The following is a 13,227-nucleotide window of genomic DNA, read 5'->3' on the forward strand; positions in this document are numbered from 1 at the left end:
TTTCAGTCAATATCATAGTATGTTACTCGGCTGATGCAATCCCACTTATGTTTCTCAAGGAAATTTCCGGACATGCCTAGATCCATCAAATACAATGTGGATTATGCCTACTCCATTCCTATTTAAGTACATAGAAGAAAAGGATAGCAAATTAGCTTAAGCGCAATCATCCAAGCAACAAAGGGAAAGTGTTCATGTATCAAGTAATTCTTTTGAATAGCACATCATCGAGATATTAATTAAACTGATGGAAGTTAAAATTTCATTCTATTTAAAGTGCACAAAAGAATTTCAGGATAACAAAAATGAAAAAGCTCAGTCAACTCTGCAACAAAAGGAAACTATTTTCAGACTTCTGTTCATTCTCTTTCAATAGCACATCCACATGAAATCTAATTGATTTTTATGGTTGTTACATCCAACACGCTACCGTCTCGGTTTAATGTTTACCCAGCACGTGTACGCGTCGCAATTACGCTAAAAGCAAATAGAGCAAAGCGCCTCTCATAATGAACGTTTTTGCGATGCTAGCACACAATGCGCCCGAGAGCAAATGGAGGCTCGGTAAATGCAAGTGGCTAATAGAACGTGTAATGTGTCGGCGGCGTTATTTCGGTGGTGGGCTGTAATTAGATGAGCGCGTGTGGCTGCCCGCGGGCCATTTTTACGGTGGCAGGTGAATATTGGTCGAGGGAGCTGCTCGGTATGAGGAGGAATTCATGTTGCTTTGACCTACTAACCCAAGAATATTTTTGATTGATAAAAATATTACGGAGATGCAGTTCAAGATGAATATTAGCAGAGATAAAGGATGTTGGTAGCTTGTGATAGCTAGATGACAGAGGGATTAAAAATGGTTTTAGATGATACAGGGAATGGGTAGATTTTTTACCATATTTTCGACCATTGCATTTCTCTATATTTAGTTTCTCCTATTTGTGTCCTTGTATCTGTATTTCTATGAAGATTGTAACTATGGGTGAGAATTAAAATGTCTTTTTTTCAAAATGTATTCCCCTTCCCCTTCAATAGTTGCTCACCTCTTCCTTTCCCTCTCTTTCTCTCTCTCTCTCTCTCTCTTTCTCTCTCTCTCTCTCTATTTCTCTCTTGCTCCCTCTGTCTGTCTCATTCAATAACTCAAACCCTAGCAACATTAACACAACCCTTCTGTGTAACGGAAGATCTGTAAGTGAACTCAGCGCTGACATTTTCACCAAAGTGCAAATCGTTTCCCAAACATACAACCCCTGGTCGTAATTCTCAGCTCTTTTCCTGGGGCTTCAATTCTGTAGCCATTGATACTGGTCATTAAACCTAGATTTGTTGGAGGGGGAGGGACACACCTGCGCTTCTGTACAAACACTGAAAGGCCCTAGACGAAAAGCTGATTTTGGGGAGATCTTATATTACAGGTCTAACTCTCTCTCTTTTGCTCTAAAACATAGACAAATGTTTTAGGGCATATAAGTGCTAGAACTTCAAATAATGCTGCCTAACTGATGATGAGGATTTTATCGTCCTGATTTTAATGAAAATGCTATAAATGTGTCTCTGTTGCTTTTGCTGGTGTTCCATTCTTTGGCTTGCTCTTCTTCACACATTTATCATTTCAACCGTCTTTTTTCTTATTAATCTCCATCTCCCCATCTCTCCACTTCTCCCAATCCCTTCACTTCTCTTTTTTCACACACCAGTCTGAAGTCTTAACTTCAACTGTGTGACCCCAAACTACACCAAAACCTAATCCAAACATTGCATTAAACTTCATTGCAGCCCAAGCCCCTACTCTACCTCTGATGAAATTTTGTAGAGGAAAAGTTTGCAGGTTGATTGCATGCAATTGATGGGAATTTAAGATTTTGATTCCAATTTTTATCCAAATTTGGAAAATACAATATTGTTTGCTTTAATATTAATGAATTCAATGACCATCTTGGGTTATAAATGATCAAGTTCAAGGGCAGTGTTTTTGAAAAAAAATGATTTGACCTCCGCCCCCTAAAAAAAACCCCAAAACAAGCAAACATACATACAGTTATCTTATCATCTAAATCTTCCTACATGGAATATTACCTGTTTACACAAAGAAAGGCTTGCGTAATATTGGACTAATGATATCAACCGCAACTCTTCCCACTAGATTAATTGCGACTTGGGTTGTGCCAATTTGGGGGGAATGAGTAATGGTTCCCATTTCTCTGGCATGTTTTCACCATCCCAACATTGAAGAGTGCATGACTCACAATCAATAGACATGATAATAAACCAGTCTGAAGCTTCCTGATGAAAGAGAAGAGGCAGAGCATTGAAGTTGACTCAAGAATTAGTCTCTTACCAGTGAGTGATTGTGTAGGGAATTGGAAAGAAATGCTGCCAAGCCCAAATGTGTTTTCATGTTCTCTTACTTGAAAATAAACACATACCCCGCCCCCAAGTAAGACAAAAACAATCTGTTACATTCAGATTCAGAGCATGCATTTTATTTCCAGACTGCTTCTATAAATCACACTTGTGAAATATAAAGACGGATGAGTTTTAAAGAAGTGCTATCAATCCATGCAGCACATAGTGTAGAGAAATGTGGGAGGAAGGGAGCTTTTGCTCCACCTCAAATTGCAAATTGAAGAAGGAAAACAGGAAGGGGGGGGGGGAGAAGAAAAAAGAGAGAAAAGGAGAGAGGGAAGGTATTCTAACCAAATGGCCCTGTTATCTTGTGTTTCATATCAATTGGTAAGCATGGTGCCCCCTCCATGACATGAGTGCCTCTTCAATGGCTGATCCTTCAGAACAGAAAATAAATCTATGGACCCTGTAATACCACAAACCTCAAATTCCTTTGAATTGATACATACTGGTCTCATTGCTCTGAGGAGACCAAGGGCAAAATGACCTCCAAATGTTAACAATCATTCCAGATATATTGCAAGGCCTCTTAATCTTCAGAATGTCCCGCTTGACATAAAATGTTTGCTGGAGTACTGATATATATATTGGCTGTGGCATTGAAAGGCATAATAATCTTGAGAGTTATGACTATGGTGTTCTTGATGGGAGGGAGATGGGTTACCTACCTTTAATTGCATTCAGGCAATTTAGCTCCGTCTCCTGAAGCTTGGTCTGTGTTATCCCATTACAACATGGGTCTTTGAACCTGACAAAAGCGAAGTCAGCCAGATCAAATCTGGAGTCTGGAGAGGAAATTAGATGCTGTCCAGCGAAAAATATTATGCTAGAAAGAGAGATGGTTTAAGAGGACGCAGTAAAACTGGACATTCCATTTTATATTTCAAAAGCTTATATTTATTCCTGGAGTTCTGTTTATGATGGTTGTCTTTTAAAGTGATCTCACTTGGTAAGCCATGAAGGCGTTGGTGGCTAAGGTTGTGATCCAATTACACCATGGATATTTGAACTTGACACGCTCTTGGTGGAGTGGAGATGCAAGAATGTGTTGAAAATAGAAAAGAAATGAGCATGTGAGCATGATAAAACATGGGGAAGGCACGATGTTGGAGACTCTTGTGAACCCTCTTCGCAGAAGGCAATACCTCGGCTAGCTGGGATTTATGAAAATCATGTTCCATATCTTCTCGAAATCTTTATGTTCTTGATTGGCAATATGGATGTCGCAAATCGGAGGCCACGCGTCATCATGTTACATGCCGACTCCAGCGCTGCCTGACCAGTTGTGTTGATCAAAGTACAGAATAAGGATATATTGGGGTGCTGGAAATTGGAGAGGAGGCCATGGAATAGGTATCATTTAGGGTGACAAGGAAAGTACAGCATCACATCCAGGAGTCGTTTAAAATCCATCTTGCCGACAATTCTTGTCGTGACCCGATCTTTTCATGTTTCAAGACTTTGATTGAACTCGTGTGCTGTCTGACTGGTTCTGTAGGATGGAGGTATCGGTGTAGTCAAAAGTGTCGCTTTGGGTCACCTCTGAACTTGTGGAAGTTGCGGTATGTTTTGGGAATGCACTTTTGGGGTGTGGAGTGTTGTCTAGATCTTGAAGATAGTCTCTGGAGTTGTCTCAATGTCTCTCCTGAAGATTGTGGTGTGCAGGGCAGGAGATAGAAACATGGTAACTATCATTTGTAATGGGGTATACTGTTGGTGAGAGAGAAAGAGCCGGAAGGCATTAACACAATGTACGTGTGGAGATAATGGGTCATTGTCATCCTATACTTTCCAGATAGATGGGTCTGTATAGAGCCAGAAGGGTACTAACTCCAAGCTAAGATATATGAGTTTATGCCCTTCTGGCTCTCAGCACACAATACCTCCTTGTGATAACATGTGAGACACTGTTGTCTACTTCCTGTACAAGCATTATGCAGGAAGTAGAAAACAGCATTCCTATCTCCATCAACATATCCCTATTTCAGTATTCTCAACCTCCCTTCATTCTTTCACTAATTTTTTAATAGGAGATATGCATTTGTAGTAAGGAAGACTTGTTGATTTGTTACATTTCTTTTGCATCCATTTATTCTTTGTATATTTCTAAAAACATCAATTCCCAAAGTGATATCTCTTTTATCATCTTCATCATCTTTTCCCCCTTTTCACCAATATTTTCTCTCCCTGTCTGTTTGTCTCCTTTTCCTTCTTTTCCCTCTTTTTATTAATTTTTGCTCCTCTTGCTCATTCATCTCTTAGTCTATCACACTGAGTATTCTAGTACACTCTGTATCAGTCTTTCTAGTATGTTATATTGTGTGGTATCTCTTTTAAAAACCTGTTCTCCCAGTCATTTGACATTTGACATGACCCCAAGACATGACCCCTTGCTAACAGGTTCATATCTACTGTAGATATTATACAGTCAAACCTGCTTTAGCAACCACCTGTATAGAACTACCACCTGTCTATAAAGACTACATTTGTTATTTTCCTTGAGTGGTCTTTATCTATAGGTTTCATTGTACAGTCAAACCTGCTTTAGTGACCACCTGTATAGAAATACCACCCGTCTATAAAGACCACCTTCTATGATTCCCCTTGAGTGGTATTTATATACAGGTATAATTGTTTTTAAATTAATAAATAATTTAAGTATTCCACACATTCTTGCAAACAACTCGGCATATAGCCAACTAAAATGATAAAAGATAAAGCAGTTACCTTCTTACTAAAAACAGAACCCATTTTTTTCCGCGAAAGAGCAGAATGTTCACTGATGTACAGACTTATTATGCACCGTTTGATGCGCCTTGTTTTTCACCCTTCACCCCCCCCCCCCCCCCCCCCCCACTCCATTCTTAGGTCTTTTTCTGGCCAGTTGGGTAAAACCCACTGGCCATCCTGTTTTATACATCAGTAGTTAAGCTGTATAATAACGACTAAGTATTTAAGCACATAATTGCCTTCTTGCCAGTTGGTTTTGATATGCTGAGTACTATCAAAGTGGCCATAGTAATATTCATAGTTCAAGAAGAAATTTTCATTATCCAGTATTCAGCAGACTAATTATCTCATTTTGTTTTTGACCTACAGGAAGTTGAGGTCAGTCAACAGAGGAAGTCCTTTGAAGCTTTAGAGAGGGACCTCAGTGAGGAGAGGCAGAAATCAAATCAATTGGTGAGTAAAACTACTCGGTTCTTTCATCTTCATCCAACAAAAAAATTACAGTCAAACCTGTATACAGAGGTCGCTCAGTGGAGACAACAAAATCAACCATTATAGGCAGATTGTCTTTATGTACATATTTTTCTAGCACATGTTTCAATGGGGAACCATGTTCAAGGAAAACCAAAATAAAATGGATGCTTTCCAGCAAATCAGCTTTTTTGTGTGCCAAAATAATAGATTCAGAGAGGTATGTGTGATAGGGAAACTTTAAGAGAGAGAGAGAGAGAGAGATATATATATATATATATAGCAAATGAAGGAAATAAGAAGGAAAGTGTAAAAGATAGCTTATAAGATGAGAGGGACAGAAAGAGAGATGGGGGTCATTAAAAGTAAGATAGGTTACCCACAGGCTGAATAAAAAAGATGAATATAACCACCAATAACTTCCTCCAATATATTCATTTCAAAGGGTTCGTTTTTATCCTGCGCCATCAACAGCATCTCCCTGGAGATTTATGTCCCTTTTCATCGCTGTATATATTCAAGTGAAGCATGAAGGAGCTTCTAAACACACTGGTCCCAAAACACCACATAAAGAGCTGTTGATGGGCCGTAGTCTGCATGCTCTCGTCGTCGTCAGCAGTCTGTTTCCGCTCTCTCATCTTCTCCGTTTCTCCATCATGAGTGATGTCGGTGGATGACTTTGATGCCATTGTTTATGCTGTCTTGTGTCTTGCATGTCGGTCGTGCAGTGAGTGTATAGATCTCGGCCGCGCTGGGGGAGTTGGAATGCTTGGAGCAAAAGCCGATGACAAAAGATGGGCTTTTGGGAGTTAAGCTGGGGGTTTGGTAGTTATTTGAGTGTTGTCCTTGATAAAGATACATAGAGAAAGAGGTAGAGAATGATAACATGTGTGTGTGTGTGTGTATGTGTGAGAGAGAGAGAGAGAGAGCGAGAGAGAGAGAGGGGGGGGGGGGAGGGTTTGAAAGATGAAAGAAGAGGGTGGGAAGAAGAAAGGGAGAGCCAAGGAGAGAAAGTAGCTTTTTGTTTGTTTTATTTTTTATACAATGAAACCAACTGGTATCCTTTGAGATAAAGGAAGACAAACAGAGAGAGAGAGAGAGAGAGAGAGAGAGAGAGAGATATCAGGGGATAATGGGAGATGGGAATAGAGGAACTGAGTTAGGAAATGGGGAGGTGGGTAGTTGGAGTGGAAGGAGCCATAAATAAAGGATAAAGATGGAATGAAATATGAAATGAATAAGAGCAAGACATACACAGAGAAGAATGTTTGGTTAGCAGGAAAATCACATCTCAATAAAGAAAATAATATTATAATCTGTTTTGTATATTCACTGGATTACTCTCCCTCCCACACACGTTTTATTCTTTTTGTTTTCTTAAAGTTTTTCATTCCAAGGGATTCTCTACAGAATCTTTTAAATCCCATAAGTAATGTGGTAACCCTTTTCTGTCCTGACAAATCTTGGTATTCATATATCAAATCCTTCGTCTAATCTTAATTTGCGACTCGTCACATTTGATAAATGACTCATGTACTTTGGGAGATGTAAATGTAATCCACATTGTTGGTAAAAGTTGATGGAGTAAATATAATTGGTTCTCTTCTATTTTATAATGTTTAGGGAGGAACCCCCCCCCCCCATCTGTAACAACTAGATATTTGATAGTAATCATGTTTTTGAAGATATATCTTTTGAGGTTTTTGTCAGTAACAAATAAGTGTTTTCCATCTTGTTCACTCATGTATGAATATATAACAAATAAAATGCTTCAGAAATCATGACTCACAGATGAGATTTTATTCATGTTCATACATCTTGAAATAATGAAAGTTTCAGAATCCCTTAAAGAGAAAAATAAATAAATGGAGCATGACAAAAGTTAGAGTAATTTCTTGTGGAAGAACAAAAACTGAAATGCTTTCTATAATCCGTAGGTAAAAACTTGAATTTGTCAGATAATTATTACTACAGGTTAAATATCGAATGAACATTTTTTTTTAAAGTATGACAAATTACATAAAATCTGTATATCTCTTAAATTTTCAGCTTTATAATAATTCATGGATATCTGAGTAAACAAATAATCAAACTTTCAACTAAATTATGTAGATATCAGTGATACAACAGGTAATACACAGCTAGCATGGCTTCAGTTTATCCAACAGAAAAAAAATAAAAGGTAAAGTAGGGCTGTGAAGGAAGGGGTTAAGTGGCATGTTGTACCCACCCACCCCTCATCGATCTTCCCATTGCCTTTCTGCAACCTTCTCCTTTACCAATAGGAACTGTCAGCTGTGATGAATTAGGGCAAGAAGGAACAGACAATGCGTGCCAAACGCAGACATGTTTCCTGCCTTAAAATGGCATTTTTATTACGGGGCGCACATCAAAACCGATACGCTCTTGAGGGGTAATATAGAGGGAGATGCGCTCATTTAGCTTGGTCATGTGATGCGGAGCCAGTTTCTGCATCTCCACGAGCCAGCCACAGAAAGCATGGTGCTATATACTTTGTGGGTTTATCAACATGTTGAAGAGTAGCTAGGTTTCACTATGATACGTTTGTTTAGCATTGTGCATTGCATGATTCTCAGTGGGTTAAAATAAGAGGAGTCGCTCTCACTGTTGGGCGCGCTTTGACATGTAATTACACGAGCAGAACATTAGCCATGCATTAGAGTAATAGAATTTCCACATCCAGTCCCTACCCACCAGTCTCGTTCTCCTTCACCCTTTACCAGCATCCGTAAAGGTCCCGCTCTCCATCAAACAAAACCTCCATCCTTTCACGGTTTAAATCTCCCGTCTGATCGAATTTCCTCTTTTAATTTAGACCTCACATTCCCCCGACTCGTCTCTCTACATTGACTCAATTTCTATCAAATCAAAACTAAAGAACAATTGTTTAGCTTAGGAAGTTGGAGATCTACCTGTCCCTTTGATTTGTACGATAGATCAGCTAAGTGGTAGCGGTTATTTGTCAGTATTAGAGAGAATAGAGGTTAGATGGGGAAGAGCTAGGACCGGAGGCTTTTACTCCTCCAACATTACTCATCGAAAGCCAGACGTACATCCCTCTTACTCTTTCATGTAGGTTCCTTACAACGTCATCTCAGCTGTATTAAATCAGACAGGGATGTTACCTTTTTCTTCTGCAAATACAATAAATTCTTGCACTTCTTGAGTAAATTTCTTGAAAGCTTTTATACTATCAAGTTGCTAAATTGTTGAAATACAATAGCGGCTTGTTTGCGTGCAATTTGTTCACATTGCATTTGCAAATTCATTTTTTTTAGGGGATTATTTGTGAAGGCTTGAAAGTTTTTGCAAAGTGGAGAAGATTTTCGACGAGTATCTTGTCTTTCACGGAAGAGGTTTACGGTACACCATGTGTAAAGTCCTCGAGGGACTGAGGAAAGTGGATAGAAAATAGAAGTGAGATGGAAAGGCGAGAAAGTGGAGGTTGGAAGGAAGAGTATCTTTCGGAAGTGAGTATAGTCCTGAAAAGGACTGTAAACCAGAAAGTTGTAGGAGGGATGAGAGGTTTGAGTAGAAGACTGGATTGAGTTGGAGAGTTGAGTAGGCGAGTAGAGTTGCAGAGCAGGAGCAGGAGAGTAGACTCGACGTTTCGGACAGGTTGACTGTCCGTCTTCAGGAGTGAGTGTTCGCTGGGCGTGCGGCGGTTCTTATGGCGTAGATGCGGACTTGGGGGAAAGCACTGGGCCGGCGGGCTCGGCAGGTTGGCAGGCAGCTGTCGGTGGTGGCGCGCGGTTGTGTGAATTGGCGGGAAACGAGTGGGCGGCGGCTATGCGGACGTCGTGTGGTAGGTGTCGGCGGGGTAGCGGGGGGGTTGTGTCGGTCGTTGAGTGGGTGTATCGATCGGCGGTGAGGATGGCTATTAGTGGTGTCGGTCTGTGTGTGTTGGTCGGCGGTTTCGGCGTTGGCGTAGGTTGTAGCGAGGTGTGGGCGTGGGCGGTGCTTGTGTGGGTGAAGTGGCTAGTTGAGAACGTGTAGTGCTTGATTGAGTGGGTGTGGTTGGGTGGTTGTAGGTGGTGTCCGGGCTAACGGATGGATGGATTGGTGAAGTGTTGGTGGTTGGCGTGTTGGTTGTGGAGTTGGTTGAAGATTGGTCGGAAGTAGGATGGTGAGGGAGGATTGGGTGCCAGATACTGTTGATGTGAAGGCCTGGATCTTGGGGTACGGTGTTGTGTTGGTGGATCTCGATGGCTTCTCGGACTCTTCGGGTGTGCCAATGTCGGATGGGGGTGATGAGGTGACTTTTATCCCAGTGAATGTGGTGGAGCTCTTGTTGTGCGTGCTTGACGATGGCTGACTTGTCCCAGTCGCTGCGTCGGTGGTGGGTCTTGTGTTCTTTTAGTCGGGTGTCGAAATCGCGGCCGGTTTCTCCAATGTAGACTTTGCCGCAATCGCAGGGAATCTTGTAGACGCCTGGTTGTTTGTTGGATGGGTACTTGTCCTTGTGAGAGTGAAGAGTGGAGTAAAGCTTGTGGTTGGATTGGTGTCTGACGAGGATGTTGGCTGAGCGGAGGATCTCAACTAGCCACTTCACCCACACAAGCACCGCCCACGCCCACACCTCGCTACAACCTACGCCAACGCCGAAACCGCCGACCAACACACACAGACCGACACCACTAATAGCCATCCTCACCGCCGATCGATACACCCACTCAACGACCGACACAACCCCCCCGCTACCCCGCCGACACCTACCACACGACGTCCGCATAGCCGCCGCCCACTCGTTTCCCGCCAATTCACACAACCGCGCGCCACCACCGACAGCTGCCTGCCAACCTGCCGAGCCCGCCGGCCCAGTGCTTTCCCCCAAGTCCGCATCTACGCCATAAGAACCGCCGCACGCCCAGCGAACACTCACTCCTGAAGACGGACAGTCAACCTGTCCGAAACGTCGAGTCTACTCTCCTGCTCCTGCTCTGCAACTCTACTCGCCTACTCAACTCTCCAACTCAATCCAGTCTTCTACTCAAACCTCTCATCCCTCCTACAACTTTCTGGTTTACAGTCCTTTTCAGGACTATACTCACTTCCGAAAGATACTCTTCCTTCCAACCTCCACTTTCTCGCCTTTCCATCTCACTTCTATTTTCTATCCACTTTCCTCAGTCCCTCGAGGACTTTACACATGGTGTACCGTAAACCTCTTCCGTGATTATTCATACCACCATGCAAACCTTCAAACATCATCTATCTTGTCTTTGACTTGTAAAGAAACAAATCTGATTGCTGTTGATTTATATATCTCTTGATTTCATTTGTAGATATTTTGTTGGGGGTCTTTCTTTTACCCCGAATGTTAGAGGAGGGGGGGGGGGGGGGTCCTTCATATTATTGGCACTACCAGAAGTATTTTGAAGACACATATTTGTCATGAGAGACGTGAATGGAATATGAGATTGTGGGAAGTATTGATTTGAAGCCAGGTATAACCTTGAAAGACTTTGGTGTTTCATGAAGTCATAGTACAGTGCAGCTATATCAAAGAAATGGGGAGTTACAACATCTGGAAGGTTTGCTTAAACAAAGAGAAGGAAACGACCAAGTGAATTATATGAGACTTTATGGTTGGCTAGGGGCACACTTGTATCCATCTTCAATCCATGATGCCTTGCTTATTGAAATATCTTATTTCATTTTTTACATTTAGACAAATTACATAACTCTTGCTGTGCAATGAATCGAGTTTTCTTAATATCTGTGAATTGTTATATGCTACCATAGACATTTTGGGAAAGTTGTTTAGTTCAATCTGTCTACACAATCTGTTCTCACCTCATAATTAATCAATGCTAAACAAATGGGAAGCAGAAATGTTACAGACTCAAAGGAAACTCACTTTCATTTCACAAAGATCTTCATGTATGAAAATGAGTAACCTAGAAGTGTTTGGAGTCATTGGAAAGAGTGATACATTTTTTGAAAACTTTGAATAACACCATTTTCAAATTTAAGATGTGTTTTAAGAAGTGCAGCTATTTGAAAAGTAAGCAATGTTTGTGTTTTGGGTCAAATCTAGGAACAAGCAAAAACCTTGGCAGGGTGAAATTTAATAACATAATCTGTGGCACACAATTTATTTTCCCTCCCTCCTGTCAAACAAACATGCAACATTTGTTTGGCTATAATGTAGGTTTATGGTATGTCTACATAATACCTACTTTCACAAAAATTTAGTGAATTTTAATCCATGTATAGTAAAGGGGAGTTTCACAATAATTATACAGTGTGATCCGAATCCTTTGAGAGGTTATCCATGGTGTAAACCATAGTTGCTTTTTTTTTTCCTTTCAAATTTGATTCCATTTATTATTTAGGTTTAGACACTTTGCAATCTCAGGATTAAAAAGAGAATTGGTCTCTAGAATAGAAGGAAAATGCAATGTAAATTGGAAGAGAAAAAGAAGAAGGTGTAATACTAAAAGTAGGGTGAAGGGTACATGTCTCTCTCTTTTCATGCCAATTGTGTTCAATCACCCAAGGTTTAAGACTCGTCGTGTCAAGATATAATCATTATCACTTTCTCCTGTGTTTTCTTTCTCTCTTCCCCCTTACATCCCTAACCTAAGTCTCTGTATTTACCCAGACGTGTCTAGGGTAAGCGATACTCATTGCTTCCCCGTTTGGTCTATTTGCATCGCGCGACCGGCAGGCTTGCGTGTGAAGCCGAAACCTCAGCTGCCCTGAGCTCCGCGGCTTTACCGTTACACCTGTACCCCGGTCGGTCGTTGGAAATGTGAGCCCTCGTTCGTCCCCGGGGAGGGCAATGCTAGACTCAGATTGGCCGGTGTGCGGTACATTTGACTAACATTCCGACAGCTTCTGTTCTTTCTGTCTTGTTCGCTTTCTAGCAGATTTTTTCTTTTGCCACTTATGTTCCATTTATTTTCTTAAGTTTCATGGTTGTTTGCTTGTTTAATGCATACAGTGAATAACCTGTTGATTGTATTATAGAGTGAGAAAGAGATAGTTTAAGAGGGAGACAATGAGAAAGAAAGAGAGGGGAAGGGGATAGAGAGAGAAGGAGACAGTTAGGGAATACTTGGAGGAAGATACAGAGAGGAAGAGAGAGAAACAGAGTGAAGAAAAGCAAGATAAACAGATAAAAGAAGAGGTGGTGTTAACAAGCAAATAAAGGAAATTCCTGGAAATTTGAGGATGAGAAAGAAGACAATTACACTGAAATTCTTTCATGCACATTTAAAAAAAACATTACCTATTTGAACTGGGTATTTCCTCTTTAAATCTATGGGATTATGTGAAGTCAAAAGTCAATGGGCTAAATTCAATTTAATTGATTTATCATTGTTATCATGTTTGAAATTGATCTTAAAATCAGATCACAATTTCATAATCACCCATGCTTGCAACTGCAAATACTGTGAAAATCGATTTGTCTATGAAACTGCTTCTTATAGAAGTTGAAGGAAGTCCCTCTCTTACTATCCTTGAGACTTATGAATATGCATGTACGCTCACTAAATGTTTCAGCTTTTACCTAGGGTAATCCTTTTCTCTATTTCATGTTTTTCTGACACTTGACTCACTGAATCTGATGGAGTTCAGATGGAGACTTAGTTC

The 13,227-nt window shown here is 40.8% G+C and overlaps 1 protein-coding gene across 7 annotated transcripts in view; it reads left to right on the plus strand.

Moving 5' to 3' along the window:
* Nucleotides 1-13,227, plus strand: part of LOC578834 (RIMS-binding protein 2) — a 96,508-nt gene that overhangs the window by 11,682 nt on the left and 71,599 nt on the right. For all 7 annotated transcript variants that reach the window (XM_030991629.1, XM_030991630.1, XM_030991633.1 and 4 more), the window contains exon 2: nucleotides 5,503-5,586. In XM_030991629.1, coding sequence (XP_030847489.1) covers nucleotides 5,503-5,586 — 84 coding nt within the window. The remainder of the gene's footprint in view (nucleotides 1-5,502; nucleotides 5,587-13,227) is intronic.

The sequence above is a fragment of the Strongylocentrotus purpuratus genome, unplaced genomic scaffold (genome assembly GCF_000002235.5).
Source record: "Strongylocentrotus purpuratus isolate Spur 01 unplaced genomic scaffold, Spur_5.0 spur5_scaffold_2, whole genome shotgun sequence".
Taxonomy (NCBI): Eukaryota; Metazoa; Echinodermata; class Echinoidea; order Camarodonta; family Strongylocentrotidae; genus Strongylocentrotus; species Strongylocentrotus purpuratus.